Source organism: Periplaneta americana, chromosome 10 (genome assembly GCF_040183065.1).
Source record: "Periplaneta americana isolate PAMFEO1 chromosome 10, P.americana_PAMFEO1_priV1, whole genome shotgun sequence".
In the NCBI taxonomy this organism is placed as follows: Eukaryota; Metazoa; Arthropoda; class Insecta; order Blattodea; family Blattidae; genus Periplaneta; species Periplaneta americana.
Genome location: NC_091126.1, coordinates 3,074,163 through 3,099,817, shown reverse-complemented (window position 1 = coordinate 3,099,817; position 25,655 = coordinate 3,074,163). Strand labels below are relative to the sequence as shown.

The following is a 25,655-nucleotide window of genomic DNA, read 5'->3' as shown; positions in this document are numbered from 1 at the left end:
ATCAGATTCATATCTGGTGATTTTGGAGGCCAGTTGACTGGGTCGACATCACACCTCCTCGTAAACCATCTTTGAATCCGGTTGGTGGTGTGTATCGGATGATTATCCTGTTGGAAGAAAAGTGTTTCTTCTGGATATCATTTACATGTGGAAGGGATCATTACATTTGCCAAAGTGTGTTTGTAGACTTCTGCCGTAAACCGACAGTGGATGCGTTCCAGAAGTCCTGCCCCATCGTATGACATCCACTCCAACATGCGACCCTCACGCAACCCAACCTGTCGAGTCGTCTCACAAAGCATTCATCGTATCGATGGCCATTCATATGATAAACTAGTGCAGGACTATCGTTGCTACTGGAGATAATTACCTTGTCGGAGAAAATTACATTTCTCCAATCAAAGTCCTGTCGGAGAGTAGCATACGCAGAATAACCTATGCGAACCAGGGCAATGAGTTATTGTCTCTGTGCCATCTTCAAGCGTAATGACGAGACAGAACATTGTATTAACAGATAGCAGTATTGCTTGAAAGAGAGAGGGAGGTTTATTATTTATCAGAGTTTGGGCATATTCTAAGAGATATCACCACATAATTATAGCTTTGCGAGACATATATGATGGCAAATTTGTAATTAAAAAAAGAAGATGGCAGGAGATTCGAACCTTGAGCTACTACTATTAACTTGTTCAATAGACCAATGCCGTAACGACTTACACTACTGTGCCTGTTAATATCGTTTCGGCATAATATGTGGTTTACCTGTTCATATTCACTCCGGTTGATTTTGTATTCATCAATTTTATTATTATTTCACTCTTCAGAGGCCCTGATGTCTCTAGAATCAACCCTACATTCGATTTTATAACATATTTTAGACTCTTAAACAAAATGCAGCAAATTTAAATGGTTTAATTATGTGTTACCTGGTGAACTACGGCTTCGACAAGATGAGCATGAGTGATGTATGTCTCTGGAACTTAAGAAATTGTCACCGGCTCATTCTTTTTGCCGTTAAGTATACATCCTCATTCTCATATTAGTAACTTAATTTAAGCTAACATTATACAAACCAGAAAACAGTAATTTTATTATAAAAAACAAAGCAGTTTTCATTAATAACTTTATTCATAGTACATACTTCTAAAACACGATATACACTGTTGATGCTATTGGCAATGTTAGTATCTATAAACTTGATAAAATGAAAATATCCATCCTGGTGTTTAAATAATCTTTTTATTTTCGGTAGAAAAACGTTTAACATAAGGGATTAATAGCTAAACTATTTCATACCATAAGTACTTTCAATTGTAGTTAATTTAAACTAGTGCAGCTGATAAGAATTAGTTTTCACACCTTTTCACATGTTGGAAGCCCACTCCAAGTTCCGTCACTTAAGCATGTGATAACAGGATGAGAACTAGCTTTCATCCCTGAAAGAAAGATTAGAGAAATTCCACTAGATTCTACAGCTTAGTATCATAGGTATGTACATACTGGTATATGATGCAAATTGATGCATTTGGCACATTTATAAACAATTGAGGTGTCAAATGAAACACCAGCATAGGTTTAGAAAATCAAGTTTTACAGAAGAAGGTTTTATTTTAATTATTATTAATTTCTCGATAGCATTTTGTTAACAAATTTTGGCTTATAGTTATACATAGTCACAGTGCATAAAGCATCAAGTTTTAGTGTTTGTGTGCTTGTTGGATAGAGAATAATCAAGGCTTACTTAAGCTTGAATTGGCACGTTTTTTCTATTTTAGCTCATTTTTGCTATAATGAATTAAATTTTGCTTCATTATTAACATACCAAATGAACAAAAATTAACTTAAACAAAAATGTGTGCTCAAAATATATTTCAAATAAAAATAACAGAACAGCCTACATCTAAATATTGATAAGGAAATTCCAGAATATTCTAAAAAAAAACTTGGTAAACTTAATCGTCACTATAACTCAGGATCATTTTTGTCTTGCATCTAATTTGCAGCCAACAACAGTTTCAGCCCTCAAGTAGTGGGACTTGCCACCTTTCTTTTCAACAAACACTAGCTTTCGGTAACAGTGTCATTAATATCCTCAGAAACCTTTGCTTCGTACTACTTCACACTCTTGAGCTGTTTACACTTTGTTATAATTAACTTTTTCTTGTCTGATACCACATGTGCCTTGAAACACTGTTGTTTTGATGCTCTGCAAAGTTGATGAAATTCTGATTCCTGAGTGTCACTTCAAATTTTTCTTCCACTAACTGACACCACTCCTCATATTATTTTTGCTTTTTCCAGTTTCATCTGGTCTTTTTCAATCACACCAAACAATATAACATATTATGGCAAGTAACTGTTGCCATGTATGGACAGGTTATGAACAGTTTTTGTGAAAAGTACTTGGGAAACCCATGAGCAGCCATCACTGAACAGGTACAATGTGTCAAAAATCTTTGATGCAATGATGAAAAATATATGAGGGCAGCATTACCACCTCTCCCACCTTCTGTACAACCACAGCTGATGCACATTTTGTTTGACATCAAAACACAAACAGTCGACATTGTCTTCGTTCAGAGCTTCTGTCTCTCTCTTTTTCTACTTAATAAAATGGTTTTGACTTTTATTGATGAAGAATTTTCCTTTTCAAAATGTCCCTCAGAGCTGAGTTCTGTTCAACCAAAAGTATGATTTAAATTATCGTGGGGTGGGGGAGGGGAGGAGCGAAAATATTCAAAACTTGCTACCCTTTATTCAACATTTTATTCTGCATGCTTCATGATATATTTTCACTCCTCGCCACAGTTATTCAATATCTTATGCTTATTTCATCTCAAATCTGCAGGCTTAACAATTTTTTACACGAATTTCACAATCAGATTCACTCAGCTGGCGAGCATTCTCAGTGACTTTGCAGTAACACACAATGCACTGTTGACACAGTCAGTGGATTTCTTATTTTAGTAGGTTATTTTACGACGCTTTATCAACATCTTAGGTTATTTAGCGTCTGAATGAGATGAAAGTGATAATGCCGGTGAAATGAGTCCGGGGTCCAGCACCGAAAGTTACCCAGCATTTGCTCATACTGGGTTGAGGGAAAACCCTGGAAAAACCTCAACCAGGTAACTTGCCCCGACTGGGAATCGAACCCGGGCCACCTGGTTTCATGGCCAGACTGCTAGCCGTTACTCCACAGGTGTGGACCAGTCAGTGGAAGGTCACTCTCCGAACATTCCAAGAAATCTTAATTTCGCAAAACAGGAGAGTTGGGCTGTTGTTTTATTTGCTACTTCAATCATAAACCCAATAATATATGCTTTCTGATGAATGTGAAATAGCTGTTACTAAAAATATAACACCCGAAATCTTGCATCTCTTTACTATGTATAATTAAGTATATCATAACCAGTACCGGTTATCTGGTGTCTACAGCACTTAAATATGGTACCTGAATTGTAACATTTAAGCCATCTTTAAATACAGCATGTTCTATTCAAAACTTTCAAATTCCAATTAACAATATCGTATTTTCTCGGATACTCCGTGCACTTTTTCCCGAAAGATACATGCAAAAAATACGGGTGTGCGGCTTATTCGAAATGACGTTGGCAACATTGCCTTATTTTCCTTCCGTGCAACTTCTAAGATGGTAGCACATGCCATTATATTCCCGTGCGGGTATTTCAATTTTTAACATTGTTAAATGGCGAAAATATAAAAGAATGAAGAAATTAATAGTCATAGCAGGTACTTATTATAACAAACCACGTAATATCATACAAAATAAAAGTTTTAAATTTCCTGACACGTGCTATTACTGTTGCGGGATATCGTGCAAACGACAGACTTAGCATGCTGTGCAGTGCGTGCTCATAGGATGGGTTTGAAATGCGTCCTGAACTGTATTTGTGCTTAATTGTTTTTAAATTGTTGTGAATACATTTGTTGAAAGTTTCATTTTTCTATATATATATATATATATATATATGTTAGTCAGAACGCGAAAACCATCAAAACCCGAAGTATCTAGGAAATTCTAGTTCTGACAAAGCACTTTAGGAAATTCTAGTTTTCACTTACGTAATTCAGTTACATCTAGAAATAACTTATTACCAGTGGCGAAGCCAGTATTTACAGAGTGGGTAGGCAGAAAGTCTTACCTTAAATTTTTTTGTACAGTAGTTCCAAACGGCGAGTTTTCTTGGTGGCAAAATTGTCAATGACACGATCCTTGAACATCTAGTCACTCATTAGTTCTTTCACTAGCTTCTTCTCAATGGCAATGGTACTAAGACAGCTGAGTCTTTCATTGGTCATAGTATTACGCAAGTATGTTTTTATTCTTTTCAAAGTACTCATACTTCTTTCAGAAGAAACTGTGGTCACAGGAAACGTATAAAAACAAATGAACTAATTTGAACACTTCCACATACACACTTTCCAGGTCATTTAGGACAATATAATCTAAAAGTCTTTGAGGAGACATGTGTTTTCCTATGTCAGAATAAATGTTAATCAATTCAATCTCTCTCCATTAAAGAAGGGGTATTTTTTCAGAAGACTATTCAACTTTGTAGAAGGAAAATTTTATTTGTGCACAATGAAGTGTTTGGATCAAAAAGTTCAACAAATTGAATACTTTCGAAATCACCAAAACGCATTTCTGTCTGCATAATCAAAGTGTCAAGAATTTCGTAGGTTAACGTTTTCAGCATTTGGAATGTCCTATCATCAACATTTACCTCACTATTTATTTGGTGACATTTTTCAATGCACGAAGACACGGTGTTTTCTGATATCATGTCTTTAAGGACAGCAGTGGTTTTCTTTTTGCATAGAACTACATCAGAGGCAGTTTTATGTTGCAAGAGTGCAAAGAGATGATCAGTGCAAATGAATATTTGTTTATAGAGACAAACCAAGCAAATGAAATGGATCTTTTCGAGTATACTAAGCAACCCAACAGCAGAGTTGTATGACTCACATCCCAGCCTTCATCATTCTCTGAAATGTCCTGAAAAACTTGTCTTAAATCATCTTAGTGGAAAATATTGTATGGACTGCTCTGGAATGGAAGTTCCAACGGGTAGTACATGCTTGTGGAAGTCTGAATCCTTTAGATTCCAGAAGCTGAGTTCTCTTTGAAGATCTGCTAAAAAATGTATGAAATGCTGTCAGATTATGGATGAAGAGCCTAACTGATTTTATTGTTTTGGAGCAATGAAGAAGAACGAGGTTTAACTTGTGAGCATAGCAGTGTAGAAATAATGCTCTTGGACAGGTTTGTTTAACATAGTGCTGAACACCTCCATGCTTTCCGGCCATTGCTGAGGCCCCATCATATGTTGACAGACTATCTTGTCAACTACTCCCCACTTTCGCAAAACACTAACAATTAATTCTGATAAGCCTGATGTAGTCTTGTCTATTAAAACATCATAGAATCCCATAAATCTCTCTACTGGATCTTTTTTTTGAGCAGAATCTGAAAATTATGCTGATTTGGGATTTATTTGACACGTCTAAAGTTTCATCTGCCTGAATGCCAATGAATTCAGACGAATTTAACTCTTCGATAATATTCTCTTGAATTATATCAGTTATAGATTCAACTAACTAATTCTGTATGTCACTTGAAGTACCTTTGAAGCCTGACGTAGACTGGAGATGATCTCGAATGTACTGCTCCTGCTTAGAAAGCAGATCTAACAATTCTAGATAATTGCCCCTGTTGACTGAGTCTTCCCCTTCAAAATGACCTCTAAATGCAAGTTCCTGTTTCCCAAGAAAACATACAATGTCAACTAGTCTCTCAACAACGAGCCTATTTTGTTGCACGGCTTCATTATGTTTAAGAGCCTGAATTCTTGCCCCTTCAGATAGAGCATGTTCTATTCTCCCACGTTCTAGTAAATGGAATCCCTCTTCATTCTGTATCTGTTTATTTGAATTCTGATGTTTCTCCATTTTTCTAACGAAGTTTTTTGAAACAGTTACCCCATGCAAAGCTCATTCTTTTTCACCACCAAATAAAACGCACGTATAACAAAAAAGTTTGTTGGTGTCCGAACAGCCAGCCAACCACTAAAATCGCGTATACCAAGAGAACACAAAGTTTCTAGATACTTTACTGTCATAATATTTAAAATCTAAATTCGGGGTAAATCTTCTGCTTTTAGCATTACATTTTTCTTCGTATGTCCAAGAAGAAAATGGCTTACTTTTCAGTAAGTTCAGAACACTCGACAAATTACAAGAAGAGTCTGGTCCACTCATTATTTCAAGCTCAGTCTGACAAATACACCTAATTCTCACAAATAATACAAAAATGGTCTTCACTCACTCATTATTTCGGGCACAATCTAGTAAACTCACACTTAATTCTCACAACAAAAATGGTCTTGAGTAACTTTCGCGCCGACTAAATCAAAAGGAGCATTTCCCACTAAAGCAGCGTTGCCAACCATATTTGTGACAAAGTCCTTAAACAGCAGTAAAAATTCATTATAAATATGTTATCAATGGAGAAAATTTTTATTCCTGTCGCTAAGAGGGCTTTAAATACTCGCTAAATTAACAAAAAAAAAAAAAATACAATACAAAACTTTCATCAATGTTGCCGCTGAAAATTTGTTAAACATAGTTAGCTCTAGCCATCATAAATTGGCAACACTAACTGCAAGCGAGAGAAAGTTTGAATATTCCTTGTTGGTCACTGTGGTTGGTCGTGAGACATGCCTCCTTGCAACGTGGAGGGGGTTGCTAGAAATTCAAACAACCTCGCGCTATTTTCCATCACCTCCAATCCCTGTCGTAAAGCCAAAACCTGTTGAAGTGGCAGAAGAGGCAAGCGAGAAATTGTCTCACCCGCAGATGCCCAGCACCCGGCCGAGCACAACAGACAGATCCTGTCGTTGACATGTGCCACTATCTAGCGGCCGATGAGCGAAGAATCCTGTATGAACTTCTGATTTTCTCAATAATAGCAATGATTACGGTCGAGAAATTTATTTTAGTAGGCCTATTTATAATTCTTTATCTTGAGATTATTTTTGGGTAGGCATTGCCTGAATTGCCTCCATGTAGCTTCGCCACTGCTTATTACTAAAAAGATTTTAGGAAATTGATACTTGCACATGGACATTATTATTACTATTGTCATTGTTGTTGTTCTTGTTGAAACACAAAATAGTTTTATTACATAAATAATTATGTTATGAGATGCTTAAACATTACTATTTTTGTTGTTGAATTACGAATAATTATGTTACTGAACTCAATATTATTTTTTGTCTCACAAGTCACTTGTTGCGACAAAGCATGCTATTGTGACATTTAGAGTTGCAGAGAATTTTCTTTTTCACACACAAGTCCCACTTCTATACACAATTTTTTTAGAAGCATAACGGCCGAACCCTGTCTGTTTTCAATGGCTTCTCTCTTTGCCGCAGTCCTCAGCAAAGTTTCTGCATCTGGCACCTGTTCTCGTGTCAAGAAAATTTGAGAACATTCATCAAATTCAAACTGAAAGAAAGGAAGTGTTATGTACCAGGTGTTGATGAAATTAACTACACTATCAGTTTTTAAAGTTCAGTGAACGTACCTGCAATATAATTTATTCAAAGTTCCATCCCTTATTCCAATTCTGTAGAAGTCGTCGACATTTCTCTCAAGCACAACTCCTAATAGGTTTCGCAAGTCGGCCTTTCCCCTGTCGACAGCTGGAATGCGTATTATGATGTTACCTCCTGTACCAATTGGAGGATGCATTGCATCGGAAATAATCTCCATTCTTTTCGCCTGTTTTTTTTAATGTTCTTGGGCTTCCTTTGTTGACGATGGACTAACTAGCATCATTTCTTCTTCTTCTTGTGCTTCTCTGCATTCATCTGTCCAACTATTGTTTTAAATTCATCCTCTTCATAGTCATTTTTAATAACATTACAGTACCTGTTTCTTACAATATTGACAAAAAAAATCACTCTCCATCATGGTGAGTCCTGGTATATGCTCGAGCCATTGCTGTATCACAGCACTTTTCGATGATTTAACATTTCGCATGTTCACAGTTTATATTTACATGAACACACACAAATATATTATACCTGAGCCCTGAGCCATTTGTAAAAATTGCACTAAAAGGATGTCGAAATAGGCAGTCTCGCAAACGCAAAGAAACAACTGGGTGTACATGTGATAGTCGAAACAATCTGGTGGCGATTGATACTGATTTACCATAAATGAAAAATATTGCATACTACAGGCATGTTGTAAGAGGTTGCTTCTGATTGCATAATATGAACATGCCATACTTCAGTCCTACCAGAATTTCTGTGATTTAATTTGTTGAAATTTTCATAGTTGGAGCTAGATTTTTCCCACAACCTCAAGAAGTAACAATTTACGTCTTCAAAAATAATGCATAAACATGTTCTGAAATCATTACAATGGGTTGTTACTAATAACAATCAGTTATTTCTAGTTCTAACTTAATTATATTAGTAAAAACAAGAATTTCCTAAAGAGACATAGTTATTTCTAGATGTAACTGAATTACGTAAGTGAAAACTAGAATTTCCTAAAGAGCTTTGTTAGAACTAGAATTTCCTAGGAACTTCGGGTTTTGATGGATTTTGCGTTCTGCCTGTAACATATATTTCTTTGTCTTTCAAAAGTGGGGTGTGCAGCTTATTCAAGAATGTGGGGTATTCGAGAAAATACTGTACTTGTGAAATATGCGTGGGAAATTATTAATTATAATTAATACTTGATGATAAGATCATTTGATCATGATATCACCAATTCTATGGCAAGTAAACAAGAACAGTTAGCTCACAAGAGCGAGTCCAAGTTGTTACGTGGTATGTGGAAACAAACTGAATAATTCTGATGGAAGAATTTACTGATAAATCTACAGAGGAAATATACTTAATGAAACAATTAAGGCGTGGTTGTGACCGGAAGTGTTCTTAAACATTCTGGAAGAGCTTCTGTAGTAAAAGAGAAAGAAATTTGAGCGGGGTATCAGTGAAGTCCAAGACAGTTTTACATACTATCGACAATAATGTTCATTTAATGCTGTATAAGCGTCATTTGTAACCAAACAAAGTGCAGATTATCCAAAAACTGAAGCCAGATGACAAACCACATCACGAAAATGCTGCATCATATCCAACAACAACCCTTATTCTCCAATCAGGCCACATTCCATTTGTCAGGATCAGTCAACAGTCATATAATATTCAGATTTGGTGCTCGTAAATCTGTACGTGTAACATGAATATACATCCAGGATTTTCTGAAACCGAATGTTTGGTGTGGGTTGATGGACAAGATTCTTGGGCCCATCTTCTTCTATAAAGCAACAGCAACTGGCACCATGTACCCTGACATGTCGGTAGAGTTTGCGTATCCCAAAATAGCTAATTTACAGTCCAACAGAATGGAGCCCCCACATTGGAATTTGCACATTTCTTCCAAATCGCTGGATCAGATGCAGTGCCATCACATTCACTTCACTGGATTATTTTTGTGAGGTTAAGATTGTTTCGGTTATTTAACGACTGTGTATCAACTATTAGGTTATTGGTGATAGCGAGATGGTATTCGCATGGGATTACTTGACATTCATCTTACAGCTGGGCAAGCAGCACAAACGATCCTGGAGGACTGAATCCCCCTGTAAATACAGCCTAAAGCCTCAACTGCACTGGTGGTTATCTCATGTGATTGCTATATGTTAGAAAGAACATGGCAGAGTGGATGTTGCCGGTTCCACTAATAGGTCACAGGTAGAGATTTACTAATAAACGATAATTCAATATTCTGAGTTGTTCTTATATTTCGTGATCTTTCATTTTCTACACTTTCCTACTTTAAGTTATATGATATGTTAAATTATGGGAGGCTTGAACAGAACACTGCTTACGTGAATACATTAGATTTTAAGCTTAAGGAGTCAATATTAAGTGATTTTTCCTTCGGAATCATCAGTGCAATTGCACACAGTCTATGATGGATTTCACGACTGCAGTTGGAAGAAAGTTGAATCTGTTAAATCTGCTTATGACTAAAAGTGTGACTGATATCTCCATTTTATCAGCAGTTGATAGGATGAGATATCGATACTACATGTCGACTTCAATGTGATCATTCATATAAAGGCTGATTTTATTTTGATAACTATTAAACTTTCAGTACTAGACTAAAGTTAACCATTCACTTTAGTTTGGTGCTGGAGTGAGCAATATGACGGAAATTTTTTATTCAGCTGCACACAAATGCTATTCAGTGATGTTTTAATGATATGGCACCTGATGGAATGAAAACACTTTGCCCACCACGAGTCTCATGGAATCTGTGAGGATCAAAAACCTGCGAGTTAGATGCAGTAGTCGAATTGGAAATAAACTACTGTTGGTGTGCACAGACTTGTGATATAACTATTTGGGGATTTCTTAAATAAGACATTGCTAACACACGTGAACTAAATAATGTACCATATGAAATATCACGCACTACTGCAGGAATGTCTAAGAGATGACGACACTATTGCTTAGTATAACTGATTGTGTGATCATATTTTAAATTTTTACTGCCAGTATGCTTTTTAGCATCTTATTTTACTTCCGGTATGTCATACCAGCTTATACCATCCCAATTCGACCACTGGTTACACGAGTACATGAATGATTCCATATAAGAACAAATATTAAGTATCAGTATCAAACACTGAGATGATGGTGAAAGGAACTTTGTCAAATTATTTCGATTGTGTTTTAAGCAGAAATAGGAATCTGCAACTTCCTTGGTGAGTCTATGTATTCTATTAAAATTTTAAAATATAAAAACTATTTCTCTATTTAGAGTGTTTTGTTACTTCACTTTCACAAGATATTTTTATGCTTCAAACCTAGTAAACACACTCATTTTCTTACTTACTTACATAAAAAACGGTTTAAGGAACCCGGAGGTTCATTGCCGCCCTCACATAAGCCCGTCATTGGTCCCTGTCCTGAGCAAGATTAATCCAGTCTCTGCCATTATATTCCACCTCGCTCAAATCCATTTTTATATTATCTTCCCATCTACATCTCGGCGTATTTTTCTCTTTGGCATCCCAACTAACGCTCTATATGCCCATACATACTACATGCCCTGCCCATCTCAAACGTTTGGATTTAATGTTCCTAATTATGTCAGGTGAGGAATACAATGTGTGCAGTTCTACGTTATGCAACTTTATCCATTCTCCTGTATCTTCATCCCTCCTAGCACCAAATATTTTTCTAAGCACATTATTCTCGAACACCCTTAACCTCTGTTCCTCTCTCAAAGTGAGCATCTGAATTTGACAACCATACAGAACACCCGGTTTTATAAATTCTAACTTTCAGCTTTTTTGACAGCAGACTGGATGACAAAAGCTTCTCAACCGAATAATAACAGGCATTTCCTATATTAATTCTGTGTTTAATTTCCTCCTGAGTGTCATTTATATTTGTTACTGTTGCTCCAATAAATTTCCAATTTTTATAAAACTCATTATTACATAATTTAAATCTGCAGTCTATCTCCCAGTAATAACACTATTATGTGTGTGTAATCCTGCGTGAATAAGTGTTCTCATGAAGTGGTCTTACCTGGTGGGCAACTGTACACCACCTGATCCTGATACAGATAAGATGCACCCAGAATTGTTGCTCCATTGCTTACAGATGGTTTGCCACAGGAAACTCCTTCACAGAATTGATGAAAATTAATATTTAAAACCTTTCATTAAAACTGTACTTATTTTATGTCATTTCTTGAAATTCTAGATTTTTATTATTTAATAATATGAAAATGTGTAATAACATGAAAAGAAGTAGGTACTATTTTTACATTAAGGCATATTCACGAAGTAAGGATTGTGATGATAAATACCAGTACTATAAGACTGATGTAATTCATTTCAAGATATAGTCTATCTGCAAAAGTCATGGGATTACTTTTTGAAACATGTGATTTACATATTTGGCAATAAGCAGGAGAGTGCAAAGCTCAGATTGGTAAGTGTACAGAAGGAAGATATAGTCCCGAAAATTGGAAATGGAAAGGAGTTCGCAACACGAAAAAAGAAGAGAATATTTGAGAGGAGGAACCATTAGAAACAATAAATCGGAAGGAACAAATTGGTAGTAGTCACACAATAGAAAGACTGAAGTTAAAAGTAATTGAAATTCTGTAGTGAGAGAACAAGCAAATGAAGAAAACAATTAAATAGTATGAAAATAAAGAAAGAAAAAGGAACCTGGTAATTTTCGGAGTAGAAGAAATAGGACGAGAATACGAATTGGAAACATTTGAGACAGGATAATATAGTCTTATGCTGCGTTGATGTTCCTGATAAGTCTGCAGTAGCCCAACACAGCCTAGAAACTGGTCACAAGATAGATTTCGGCGCCACCACCATCTTGGACAAGACATCAGGTTACTGGGACTTAGTTATCAAGGAAGCCATTGAAATCCAGCTAGATGGTAATAATTTCAACAGAGACGGGGGTCTACAGCTGAGTACAGCATGGAAACCTGCCATCAATACGCTAGACCATCAGCACACGGCAGACAGTTGGGACCAGCAAGTAGCTCCTGATTGGCTGCCGCGTCCACCAACCAGAATGCGCCTGGCGGTCGGGACTAGGAACTAGCCCCTGATTGGTCCGCAGTGGGAAGCCCTACTTTGCATATATACCGGCTAGACGTGGTCCCACATCACTTCATCCCTGAAGAAGATGGCAGAGCTAGCCGTCAAAAGCTTGGACGCTAATCTCCAACTCACCTGGCTGAGAACCCGAGAAGAGTTATTCTATATCAAATGCCGGGAAATCCTCAAGTCATACAAGTATGAATATGTTAGCTCAATAGCAAGGAGGGATCAATGAACGCGAGAAAACTGTGAGAACAGCAAAAGCCAGAATGGTGATGTCTGAGATCAATTGGGAAATTGAAACAAAAGGAGATGAAGAGAAGAAAAATATGCAAAGGAGAACGAAAGTAAAACAGCCATCATCAAAGTATAGCGTCGAAATTAAGGGGTAGGAAAAATGACCGATGGTAGGGATAAGGCAGCTGCTGGAATCAAGACAAGGTTTAGAACGTGATGGAAAGCTTGAAGCAGAAAATGATGAATCGAGGGTAGTAGAACAAACAGTGACCAAGGTCAGTAGCATACATAATCATAATCGATGACCAGGGAGAAACAAATGCAAAGTAAGAAATCTGTGTGCACTGAACAAGGAGAGCAAACCAAAAGCAGAAAAGGAAACGAGTTGAAGCAACGAGAATCAGCATACAAAAGGCAGAACACATCAACGAAGCACAAGTGCAGGAAATTATGGTGATGTAATAAAAAGTGCAAGGGAAGAATCAGTGAGTGTGAGAGAAACAGGGCAGATGAAGAGAATAAGGAAAAGGTGAAATTACACAGAAGTAGAAAGGAATCACAGACAGTTGAGGGAAACATCCAAAGCAGTATCAGTACCATTAGACTAATAGAGGATATATTAATTACAATAGAGAGATTAAATGAGTGTGTAGTGAGGGAGTTCATTACTCTAAAAGAGAAATATCCAGAGTAATTTGGTAGTATCAGAGGGAAAGTATGACAGAAGGAAAATACGTATGTAATGCAGTACCAGTACCATTAGGCTGATAGAGGATATATTAATCATTATTCATCTTGAATCTTCCTCAACACAAAACTCAATTTCAAAACACACACACACTCTTTAACTCCACATTACACTACACCAGCGGTTCCCAAACTTTTTGAGCCACGGAACCCTTTTTCAAGCAAAAGTTTCCCGTGGAGCCCCAAGAAATGTTTAGTGTTTAGTTCTGTCTGTATATGTTCTATGAAACATCCAAACAATTTAGCTTCTGAACTTAATATGGAAAGTTCCTCCCTTAACAGCCCAAAATTCGGGAAGTTGTTTGCTTTTAAGTGATGCCTGACAGTGGCTGTCCGAAACCACGTCTATAAGGACCTCATATTCTGTCGCAATGGGGGCTGATGGTTTTGACTTCACTGGAAATGGATCTACTATCCACTTATATTTGTTTCGAATCGACTCCTGAGTGTCTCTTGGAAAGTATGAATTCATATTTTGAAGCAAATTATCAAGGTGCTCTTTTATTATTGCTATGAATGCGTTATTCATTTTATGTTATTTTCTTCTATAAAGTTTGAAGTCAATGAGAAACATGTCATCCTTAATCTAGACTCTTTCCATGTAGAACGTTATTTTTTTCTTCAATGCGGCAATTTTGTCATTAGCATTGAATATAGTCTTCTGTTTCCCTTGTATGGATGTGCTGAATTCGTTAATTTTTTTAAATGTGTGCCAAGCAACATAATTTGCACAACCATTCCTAATCATTCAAATAATCTGCTAGCAAACACTTTTGGTCATTCAAAAGCGAAGACAACGCTTATCAAGCGACAACCAGCGCACCTCTGTGTGTAATAAATGACTAATAACAATGACTTGTGTATACTCCCCATATCTTCATACAGGATTTTGAGTAGCCTACACTGCAAAGGTCGTGCCTTAACAAAGTTGATAATTTAGGCGACGTTGTCTAGTACTCGCTTTAGTAATGTTGGTTTTTTTTTTCGTTGCGAGGGTGTGTCGGTATAGTGCACAATGACTACTTGTACAGTTTTTTCAAACTTTCTTGATCCTTGTAACAGTGCCAGCAACATGACCTACCATGGTCTTTGCTTCATCTGTCCATACGTCAATGCAATTGTCTCATGGTTTCGATGAAGGAGGATAGAACAGAGAAAAATTCTCTTCAGCACCAGGACTCGAACCTGGGTTTTCAGCTCTACGTGCTGACACTTTATCCACTAAGCCACACCGGATTCCAGTTCCGATGCCAGATCGAATCCCCTCAGTTTAAGTTCTGACTCTCAGTTTTACCTTTTGTGCCTACCCTCATGTACTGTGTGACAGTGGCACAATATCCAATGCACTATGTACAGAGGTACACTCATTACGAGTGACTAAGTGACCGGGATCCGACGGGATGAGCGCCATCTTCAATCATGAAGGGTGCTATTCATAGACATTTCGCAGCACGCGCTACGAGCGTACTAAGCTAGCCCCGGCTATCCACTGGTTACTTGTACAGAATTCAAATCATATCCTATCGCTAACACTGGTTTATGAATACGAAAAACTCTGGTCATCCACCGGAAACCCCGCGCTAAAAATGTCTATGAATACGGCCCTAAGTGATTATTTACGCATATCATATTACTATGATGTACTTCGGTACATGGTGTCGAGTTTTCGATGAAGACATCAGGGAAAAAAATCCAGTACCGCTTGTAGAGGATGGTAATGAGTTGCAGAACAAAATATCTTCATGAAAAGAACCTGAAAATTCGTACTGCACAAACGTCATTAGCACAGCTAATCCGGCAACGTCCGTGGATTCGTCAAGTTGTAGCAAAAATTTCGTTTGACTGACACGGGAAATTATGGCATTTTTAACGTCATTTGATAGATCCTGGATCCAATTACGCACAGTGTTATTTGATAAGGGCACACTGGAGATCAAGTTTGTAGTTTTTCGTCCATCATGCACTTCACTACATCACTAATAGTGGTTTTATAAGAATTTCGGCAAGGATGTCAGGTTTACCAGTAAGACCCAGGTCATGACTAATCAAGTACGACGCTTCCAGTGCTTTATATTTATTTGTCTTTACATGAGATAAAATTTTTGTTTGAACTGCATGGAGTTCGTCACATTTTCTTTTGAAATAGTCTGCAGTTTTATTTGTGAAGTCAGGATGAGTTTCGAAATGCTGCCCAAGCTTGGCAGGTAACATAGAATATTGGGCAAAACTTTGTTACATTTCACACACTGTGGACGTCCATCAGCAAATTCAGTAAATCCCATATCCGAATATGAATCACAATATTTTCGTTTTTTACTTCCTTTCGGTACCTCTACATAGGCATCGTAAATTCTGAAGCAGGATCATGTGCAGCATATTCTAAACTCAATCCCAAATAATTCGCACTATCTTCTTCGAAAGTAAGGTTTACAGCTGTTGCTATCCCCCCTTGACTGAGCACTGATTGATGGCTAATGACTCTAGTAGATCTATTATTCCTGCTTCTATCTAGCAAGAAGAAATCAAACTACTTTCTGAGAAAGTACTATTCGCTTGATGGAAGTAGTTTACATTTTTCGCACTAGAGACTAGATGAAAGCAGAGATTTTTGTCATCCGCGGTCGGAGCCCCAAGGAGTCCGCGGAGCACACTTTGGGAACCGCTGCACTACACAGGAAACAAAGCAAAAGGCGCCAAGACCAGCAACAACCAGTTCTGAAGAAGGCCAATAACAGGCCGAAACATGTTAACCAGGTACAGTAATATTTAACACGAGAAAGACATAAAATACATATTTCGAAGATATAATAATATAATAGAGAGATTAAATCAGTGTGTAGTGAGGGAGATTAATACTCTGAAAGAGAATTATCCAGAGTAATTTGGAAAATACGTACAGTATGTAATGCAGTACCATTAGCCCGATAGAGGATATATTAATTATAATAGAGAGATTAAATGAGTGTGTAGTGAAAGAGTTCATTACTCTAAAAGAGAAATACCCGCAGTAATTTGGTAGTATCAGAAGGAAAGTATGACAAAGGAAAATATATATGTAAATAAGGGGAATGATCAGGAATTTGCGAAAGGAGAAAGGAATGGTGAAAAATATAAACATGATAGCAGTAAAAATGGAATGATATTTAAAAATATTACTGAGGAATAATGTATATGTGTATGTATATATATATATATATATATATATATATATATATATATATTCCTCAGTGATATAGTGTTGAAAGTTGTGTAATTAAGATGTATTAATATATTAAGCAAGATCAAGAGAATGAACTGAATTAGGAATAGTAGAGATTTCAATAACCTAATGTATGTGAAGGTTATGTGTTAAATAAGAAAAATTATTACCGATATGGTTTTCCTTCCACAATGAGAATTGAGAAGGACTGTAAACGAACTTATAGTTAGTTGAGTGAGAACAGAATTCAGAAAGGAATGTTAAAGGAGTTGGATAGGAGACGAGAAACAACATATTGGGTAATTGAAAAGGTAAAAAATAGAATTTTAGTTTAGAGCTAATTTAATAATAGTGGCGGAGGAAATATTAAGTTAGAATTTTAGAGGAATAGCAATAAAACTGTAGGCAAATGTAAATGAGAGTTATGGTGTGAACCTAAATACAGAAATGTGAAGGTACACCGTAACTGATATTGATGCTGTTGACAATAAATATATCATATCATATCATATCTGGAGTCCGAAAGTTTAGCCCCGATCTAACCCACAATGTGGTGGAGGGAGTAACATTACTTTTGTTTACTGCTATGCATCAGGTAAGTAGACAACTCACAACACCCATGCAGTAGGACCTGTCAAACTCCAGGCAACCTGGTCAGTCTCATAGGATTTGCCTGTGCGTAATAATATGATTAGGCACAACTTTTCAGTTATTTCTGAAACTATCATCATTTTAAAATCAGACCAGCTGCCAATGACTGAAGCTCTAAAAAAAGAGGACAATATCTCACATATTCTTAATGGGTTACTTAACAAACTTAAAACATAAATTTGTACATAGGTACTCAAGAATGGGAATGCAGTAATTTCGGCTATAATATGTTCACTGGTTCCACAGACGCAAACCCGCAGGAATATAACTTGTGTGAAAGTGACATCCGTTACTTTAGATATGCTCCTATTACGTCCTGTGATGTGGAATGTTAGATTCCACGATACAAATGCTGTCTGACTTGAGTTAACAATGCAGAAATTTTTCCTTCGAAACACTGAGAATGTATATCATAATTCACTGCAATGCCGATTATAGTGAAAAACATGACATTGCTAGAGTCTTGTTATTAAAAGAAGTTATAAGTTAAACAATCTTTAAAAGAAGTGTGTACTATAATGTAAATATGTAAGTAATTGAAGATGTAGACAGTTGTAAAATGTACATAATGTAATTACTACGTTTATATCTCATCTATGTTCTTTGAACAAAATAGCATTTTGTTTCAAGAAAATTGAGATAATGTACAGTCTTAGACAAAAAAAAATGACCAGCTGCCATATGCTAAGTCCCCTTCGGAAGACTTGAGTCGAGTCCGTGGGAGATGAGGTTTACACGTGAAGGAATTTCTTAAGGGCCCCATACACACTCAGTTAAGGCTGGTTCACAATAAACCGAGAATGGAAACGACACGAGAACGTTAATGGAAATAATGTTAAAATAAATGTATTTAAATGTGAGCATTCACAATAGTTAATTGTGAATGTTCTCATTTAAATACATTTATTTTAACAATATTTCCGTTCTCGTCGTTTCCGGTTTATTGTGAACCAGCCTTCAAGCTGTGCAGTTTATCATGTGTGACATCATACCTGACATTAACTGCATAAACTGTGCAGTTTGTACTGGTAATAAAGCAGGTCTCAGATCTGCGCTAGTGGAGCCACATCATGCAGTTCACACAGTTAACCTGTACCTGACTGTAATTGCTACCAAGATAGAGGGTATAGCCTATTCACTTTTATTGGCAAACCCAGCGGCTGCCAGTGCCTCAGATTATAAGAGGGTCTCAAAGCAGCAGTAGCAATAAAAGAACCAAGGAAGAGACTAGTGAAGTGCTTTGTGTGGAGCGTGGCATTATATGGGGCAGAAACATGGACATTACGACGAAGTGAAGGGAAGCGACTGGAAGCATTTGAAATGTGGATATGGAGAAGAATGGAGTATATGAAATGGAGAGACAGAATAAGAAATGAAGCTGTGTTGGAAAGAGATGGTGAAGAAAGAATGATGCTGAAACTGATCAGGAAGAGAAAAAAGAATTGGTTGGGTCACTGGCTAAGATGAAACTGCCTACTGAAGGATGCACTGGAAGGAATGGTGAACAAAAGAAAAGTTTGAGGCAGAAGAAAATATCAGATTGTCATGCGCCAGTCTCTGTTGACGTCCCTCTGCTAAATGCTGTGGTTATAAGTGTAGAGAGGAGAAACGGGAGTGACGGGACAAGATGGGCCAAAGCTTATGTTGGGGTGATGATGGAATGATGTTAGGCAATCATCGTGCGCCTGTCCCTGCTGATGTCCCTCTGCTGAATGCTGTGGTTATAGGTGTAGAGAGGGGAAACGGGAGTGACGGGACAAGATGGGCCGAAGCTTATGTTGGGGTGATGATGGAATGATGTTAGGCAATCATCGTGCGCCTGTCCCTGCTGATGTCCCTCTGCTGAATGCTATGGTTATAGGTGTAGAGAAGGGAAACGGGAGTGACGGGACAAGATGGGCCGAAGCTTATGTTGGGGTGATGATGGAATGATGTTAGGCAATCATCGTGCGCCTGTCCCTGCTGATGTCCCTCTGCTGAATGCTATGGTTATAGGTGTAGAGAAGGGAAACGGGAGTGACGGGACAAGATGGGCCGAAGCTTATGTTGGGGTGATGATGGAATGATGTTAGGCAATCATCGTGCGCCTGTCCCTGCTGATGTCCCTCTGCTGAATGCTATGGTTATAGGTGTAGAGAAGGGAAACGGGAGTGATGGGACAAGATGGGCCGAAGCTTATGTTGGGGTGATGATGGAATGATGTTAGGCAATCATCGTGCGCCTGTCCCTGCTGATGTCCCTCTGCTGAATGCTATGGTTATAGGTGTAGAGAAGGGAAACGGGAGTGACAGGACAAGATGGGCCGAAGCTTATGTTGGGGTGATGATGGAATGATGTTAGGCAATCATCGTGCGCCTGTCCCTGCTGATGTCCCTCTGCTGAATGCTATGGTTATAGGTGTAGAGAAGGGAAACGGGAGTGACGGGACAAGATGGGCCGAAGCTTATGTTGGGGTGATGATGGAATGATGTTAGGCAATCGTCGTGCGCCTGTCCCTGCTGATGTCCCTCTGCTGAATGCTGTAGTCGCAGGGTAGAGAGGGGAAATGGGAGTGACAAGACAAGATATGCCGAAGTGTGTATGTGGGGATGATGTTACGATGTCGAAAGGAAAAATTCTGGTTATAGATACAGATATTTATTCCAATAATTAGTACCTCCACTGGGTCGTGGGCAGGGGAAACGGGAGTGTCGTTATGAAAATCTCGAATATTGAAATATTTGTTCCTATGACTCTGATTGAGGCTAGTTGAAGATGTGACGGAGCTAGGACGGGAGATATAAGTTAAGAGTAACAGGAGTGTCTGGAAAGAGGTGAAACTAAGCTTGCTCGAAAGAAAAGGGGGCGACTATGGCGAGTAAGAGGGAGATGTGAACTAGGTGCCTTCACTTATCGACCTTGCAAACATTGGCCTGCGACTCTGACCACTGCATGGGGGTTGAAGGAAGGACTACGGTTGAGCAAGCCGAGGTGAGCGAGTCGAAGCCAGGAAGGGTGTAGGAGAGAATGTGAGGAATTGAAATGATCAGAGGAGAAGAGAAGTTGTTAGTTTGAAGATGAGAGGACCTCTGGACTTTAGCGTGGTAGACACACGCTTTTATAGTCATGGGTAGGCCAACCCCCTCCCTGTCACGTGACTAGTGATGTCACATTGGGGCGGACCAATAGGGAGAAGGCATTTCCCCCCACTTATGATGCGTGTCTCGCCTAAAGAGTTTGTAATACTTACTAGAGACACATACCCGTAAGTGGCAGGCAAGAAAAATGTCACAAATTGAATCGGCTAGCATCCGCCATTAAAGGGAGTGTTTGCGGCGCGAAATTCGAAAACAGTACCACAATACATTGATGTAGCCTGGTGATAGACACTGTTGTAAACATCTTTTACCAAGGATGGATCATCATGAAATAAATATGATTGGCAGAGGAGTGCTGTATTTATTGAAATATTATATGATTCATCTTTGGCGATATTATAAAAAATAAATTAAATCACCCATATATATTCGGGATAAGTAAGTGAAACATTGAATAATGGCAATGCCAACATGAATTGTCAGTATTACCAGTATTGTTTAAGGCCATAATAATATATATCTACTGTAATATTTAAAATAATCTATACTTTTGTCCTTTCATGCAAAGGAAGAGGAAGGTATATGGTGCTTAGAAAATGTTTAGTGGTGAAATATGAGATCATCAAAATTCTGGAAAAACTGATTTAAAACATAATAAGAATAAATTTTTATCATCATAATCTATTAATTGTATAGTTGATGACCACCAGTACAGACTTTTTAATGCAGCAGCAGCAGTACCAGTAGTAGACCTAGTAGTGATGGTAATAGTAGGCCTAGTATTGGTGGTATTAGTATGCTAGTAGGCTAGTAGTGGTGGCAAGGCAAGTTGTGGTAGTGGTGGTGGTAATAAATTGGTTGTCATCGGCTATACTTTCAACAATAAACTAGAAGTGCATGCTGTACCAAATGGGAACATATATGATTTCATTTATTCTGAAACAAAACAGTTTTATACAGAGGCTGTCTGAGGATTTTGTTATGCAATTTGCTATTATAATCCATTGTAATATGATGGCACCTAACCCTTACATACATTGTTGAAATAAACCGTATAAACCTGATTAATGTGTTTCTGGAAAAAACTTGATCCAAGAAATGTTCCGACATTCTGTAAACACATTCAAAGGAGGAACTGCATTTAGAACATTCTTCCAAATATTAAGAGATGCATGCTTTCCTGGGCATCCTACAATAGTAGGCTATGTTAGAACAATTATTTGTGGTGCAGTATTTCACCATTTTCTTATTAGTTCCCTCCAAGTGTACTTATATTTATTCATGCTCCTCAAATAAGCATGAACTGCTCGCAATCCCGGCGAAGCATCAACTCCCTTCAATGGCGGCCGAACAGCAGTTCAAATTTGTATGCTACACTAGCGCCATTCGTGTCTCTAGCTATATATTACAAACTCTTTAGTCTCGCCTGACTGCTCTCTTGCGGATTAAAAGTGAACTACTTGGGTGGGCTGCACTGGCAGAGTGGGTGATGCAATATCGGCAAGGCAAAGTAGCCGGTCATTGCGAGTAAAGTGTTTCTACTACCTGGGTGGCCAACGGTACTCCCCTTGCTCAACAAGGGCAGGAGGGGATGACCGTCTGCTCTCTAAGATTTACCATGTGGTGGGTGAAACTAGAGAATAAGGGAAGTCGAGGCAGGCTTGCAAGGAGCATAATAAAGGAATCACAACAAGATGATAGACGACATTAAGATATATGGATCATATGCAGAGACAAAGAAGAAGGCAGAAAATAGGAAAGATTTGAGAATGCTGGTTTTGTAGTGAAAGACATACATTGGGCAGGAAACTATGAATGAATGAACAAAAAATATAAATGAAATTAAGTTTTGGTTTTTCTAATAAAGCTTTATTCATTGAACAGTTGCTGCCTCTCTGTCCTCCTACTTCGCATCTTTATCCGTGTCTCATTGATCTGTGCACATCCTCTGCAGTACATCTTACTCTATATTTTTCGCTTTCTTTTCTTCTGCTTGTCAGATAGCATAATTGAAGTGTGAAGCAAACAACAAATTGCAGCCCTTCTATCGCCCATATTTACACGAGAACACTCAGAACCGAACTGATGAAAATAACTGATGGAAGAACATATTTGTGCCACACACGTCCAGTTCAGTTTTTCTCTCACAAGGAGACTGACCCACTTTGATGTCAAGATTCGGGTCGGGAAAGTTTTGAGTGAAAGTATTGCCAAATCCATAAGACAAGTGTCTCGGCTTTTTTCTATATAGGCCTGGGTTCAAGAGAATTGAAAAATTACGAGTCAAATGACTGTAGCATAACTGTTTATTGTGGTGTGGCAGTAGCGCATTGGACATGAGTGTGGACAGTGCATGAACTTCGGGTTCGAGTTTTTTTTTGTTTTTATTTTAATACACATACTCATAGCTTCCTAAGGTTATATCATTTTGCAATGCGTGTGAAAATTAATGGTTTGAAGAATAAATTTCCATCTTATATTGCGTAGTATTACACTGCAGTAACACAAAGTATTTTTTCAGATGATTCACATTACTACATATCAGTGATTAATTGTAAACATAGAGCATCAGATACAAAGGTCCAATACACTATGTTTACAATTAATCACTGATATGTAGTAATGTGAGTCATCTGAAGGAATACTTTGTGTCAATGCAATATAAGATTAACATTTTTTCTTTAAACCATTAATTTTCGTAAGCATTGCAAAATGATATAGCCTTAGGAAGCTACAAATGTATGTATTAAAATAAAAACAAAAAATGACAAGAAAGGATTTGAACCCGAATTTCATGCATTGCCTACACTCGAGTCCAATGCGCTATTGCCTGAGCGATGCAGCCACATCACTTATGAATAGTTATGCTACAGTCATTTGACTCGTAATATTCCATTTTTTTTCTCTTGATTCCAGGTCTATATGGAAAAAAGCCGAGACATGTGTTTTATGGATTTGGCCATACTTTCAACAAAAATTTTCCTGACCCGAATCTTGACATCAAAGTGAAATGGATTCCTCGTCAGTTCTTTTACGCAGTTAAACTGATCATGTATGGGGTCCTTTATGCACGACTCTGCTCTGTTTTTCCTTTGTTTCGTTTCTTTAGTGCTTTTTCTGTCTGTTTATAGGTCAAGTGTTATGAATAATCAATGACGAAGATAAATTCAAGGAGTAAATTAGGTGTAAAATAAACATTCTTTCCATAGTCGTGTGAACCAGGCACTGCCCGAATTGGACTTAGACAAAATTCACGCTACAGGAGAGCAGTCATTTTTTGTGTCTAAGACTGTACATATTAATGTTTGTTTATATAATTTAAATGTTAGTTCACTTGTGCAACTGCCTACTGTATGCATGTTTTCTGAACAGTAGGTTCAATAACATTATTACCAGTATACTGCCTTCATTAATCATAATATTATTACACATGGACAAATCCTATCAGACTGACCGGGTTGCCTAATACACGAGTGTTGTGAGTTGACTGTACATACGTGATGCATGGTGCAGCAGTAAACAGACGTCCCCACATTGCGGGCTAGATCGGGGCTAAACTTTTGAACTCTAAACATATCATTTCATATCATATATCGTATTGTATCATTTTGTGTCATATATCGTATCGTGTTGTATATAGTTTGGACTTAATAATAGGAACTGTACATTAAGAATATATCTTCCAATAATTAATAACTGTAATAATCCTCATTATATTGGCTACTTCATATGAAATATAGGATTTTCTTACATGCTGCATGACGAGGGACAGAGATATAACTTACGTGCACATTTTCCTCTAACTCTGGACCACTTTCCTGTAGCAAGGCAACGAGATGTCATGACTCCAAATGCTTGATATCCTTCCTTGCACCGATAATTCAACATGTTGCCATACACATATTCCTTGGCAACAGTTGCCAACTCAGTGTGATATGGAGATGGAGGGTTCTGACACTTCACAGCTATAAGGCATCATTAAGAGAAGTTATTGTTCATTTCCATAATTACACATGAGATATTATAACAATGACAATATGATACTTACGAACACATGTTGTCGTGTCATAAATCCAGTGTCCATTATCATCACAAATGGAAGTATCCGAACCATGAAGAGTGTAACCCACTCGACATTTGAATTTCACAATGCTGCCAAGTGTATAATTATATGAAGATTCTTCCTTCAGAATATATCCATTGTCAGGTTCCTGATAATCCAAACAAAAAAAAGAAGAAAGTTACTATATTTTAAATCTCTCATCACGTGCGGAATGAGATTTGGGAAAAAGGAATTCTTTGAGTGAATTTAAAACACTTCATTTACGTCAACATTTTAGTGAATGTAATGGTTTAAAAATGCAACGCACCAATATAGAAATGCTGCCTCAATTACCATCTCATAATTCTGCTTCATGGTATAGTTAGTGGTTCTGTGAACACGGGAGCAGAGCTGGGAATCCTGAACAATTTACTGCTCATTTCTAGCTTGAGCTCACCTCCACGTGTAAGGCATGAAGCATTTCACCAGTGGATCTACCTGATCATTTCTTTCCGCACACCTCATGAAAGGAGTACAAAAATTTTCTTGGCTTTTGATTCTTGTACATTAATAAAGGATCTGAAAGAGTTTGAGTTCTATACCATCGACAACACTGGACATCTCTGGTTTAGTATAGTGACGAAAAATTATGCCTGAAGTCTCAAAAGCCAGCCAACTATTTTTGTGTGTTACTAAAACCTTCTTCACTACTCGTACAATATTATACACATAACATCCTACAGTGGTGAATAATGTGTAACAAAACTTTATCGGGAGCAGAAGTGCAATAGTTAAAGACAGCCAGGAGACAGATGACAGATGACACAAGCTGTTCACAGTTAATACGGGTATGGGAAATAAGGTGTGTTGAGAATAAGCGGACTTTTGCAAAATATTAAAATACATACTTAAATCAACCAAGCATTAAATATGTTAAAGCAATAACAGAAAAAATTAACTTAATTATTCATTGTTTTCTGCTCATATTAACACTTGTTTAAAATGTTA

The 25,655-nt window shown here is 37.6% G+C and overlaps 1 protein-coding gene across 14 annotated transcripts in view; it reads right to left on the bottom strand.

Moving 5' to 3' along the window:
* Positions 1 to 1,109: 1,109 nt before the first annotated feature.
* LOC138707385 (sushi, von Willebrand factor type A, EGF and pentraxin domain-containing protein 1-like) overlaps positions 1,110 to 25,655 on the bottom strand; it is a 376,277-nt gene continuing 351,731 nt past the window's right edge. For 12 of the 14 annotated variants that reach the window (XM_069836726.1, XM_069836732.1, XM_069836731.1 and 9 more), the window contains 4 exons: positions 24,654 to 24,816; positions 24,391 to 24,570; positions 11,649 to 11,744; positions 1,110 to 1,436 (listed from right to left, as the gene is read on the bottom strand). In XM_069836726.1, the coding sequence (XP_069692827.1) occupies positions 1,354 to 1,436; positions 11,649 to 11,744; positions 24,391 to 24,570; positions 24,654 to 24,816 (522 nt within the window). In that variant the 3' untranslated portion in view covers positions 1,110 to 1,353. The remainder of the gene's footprint in view (positions 1,437 to 11,648; positions 11,745 to 24,390; positions 24,571 to 24,653; positions 24,817 to 25,655) is intronic. The other 2 variants (XM_069836728.1, XM_069836741.1) reach the window with 2 other exon arrangements.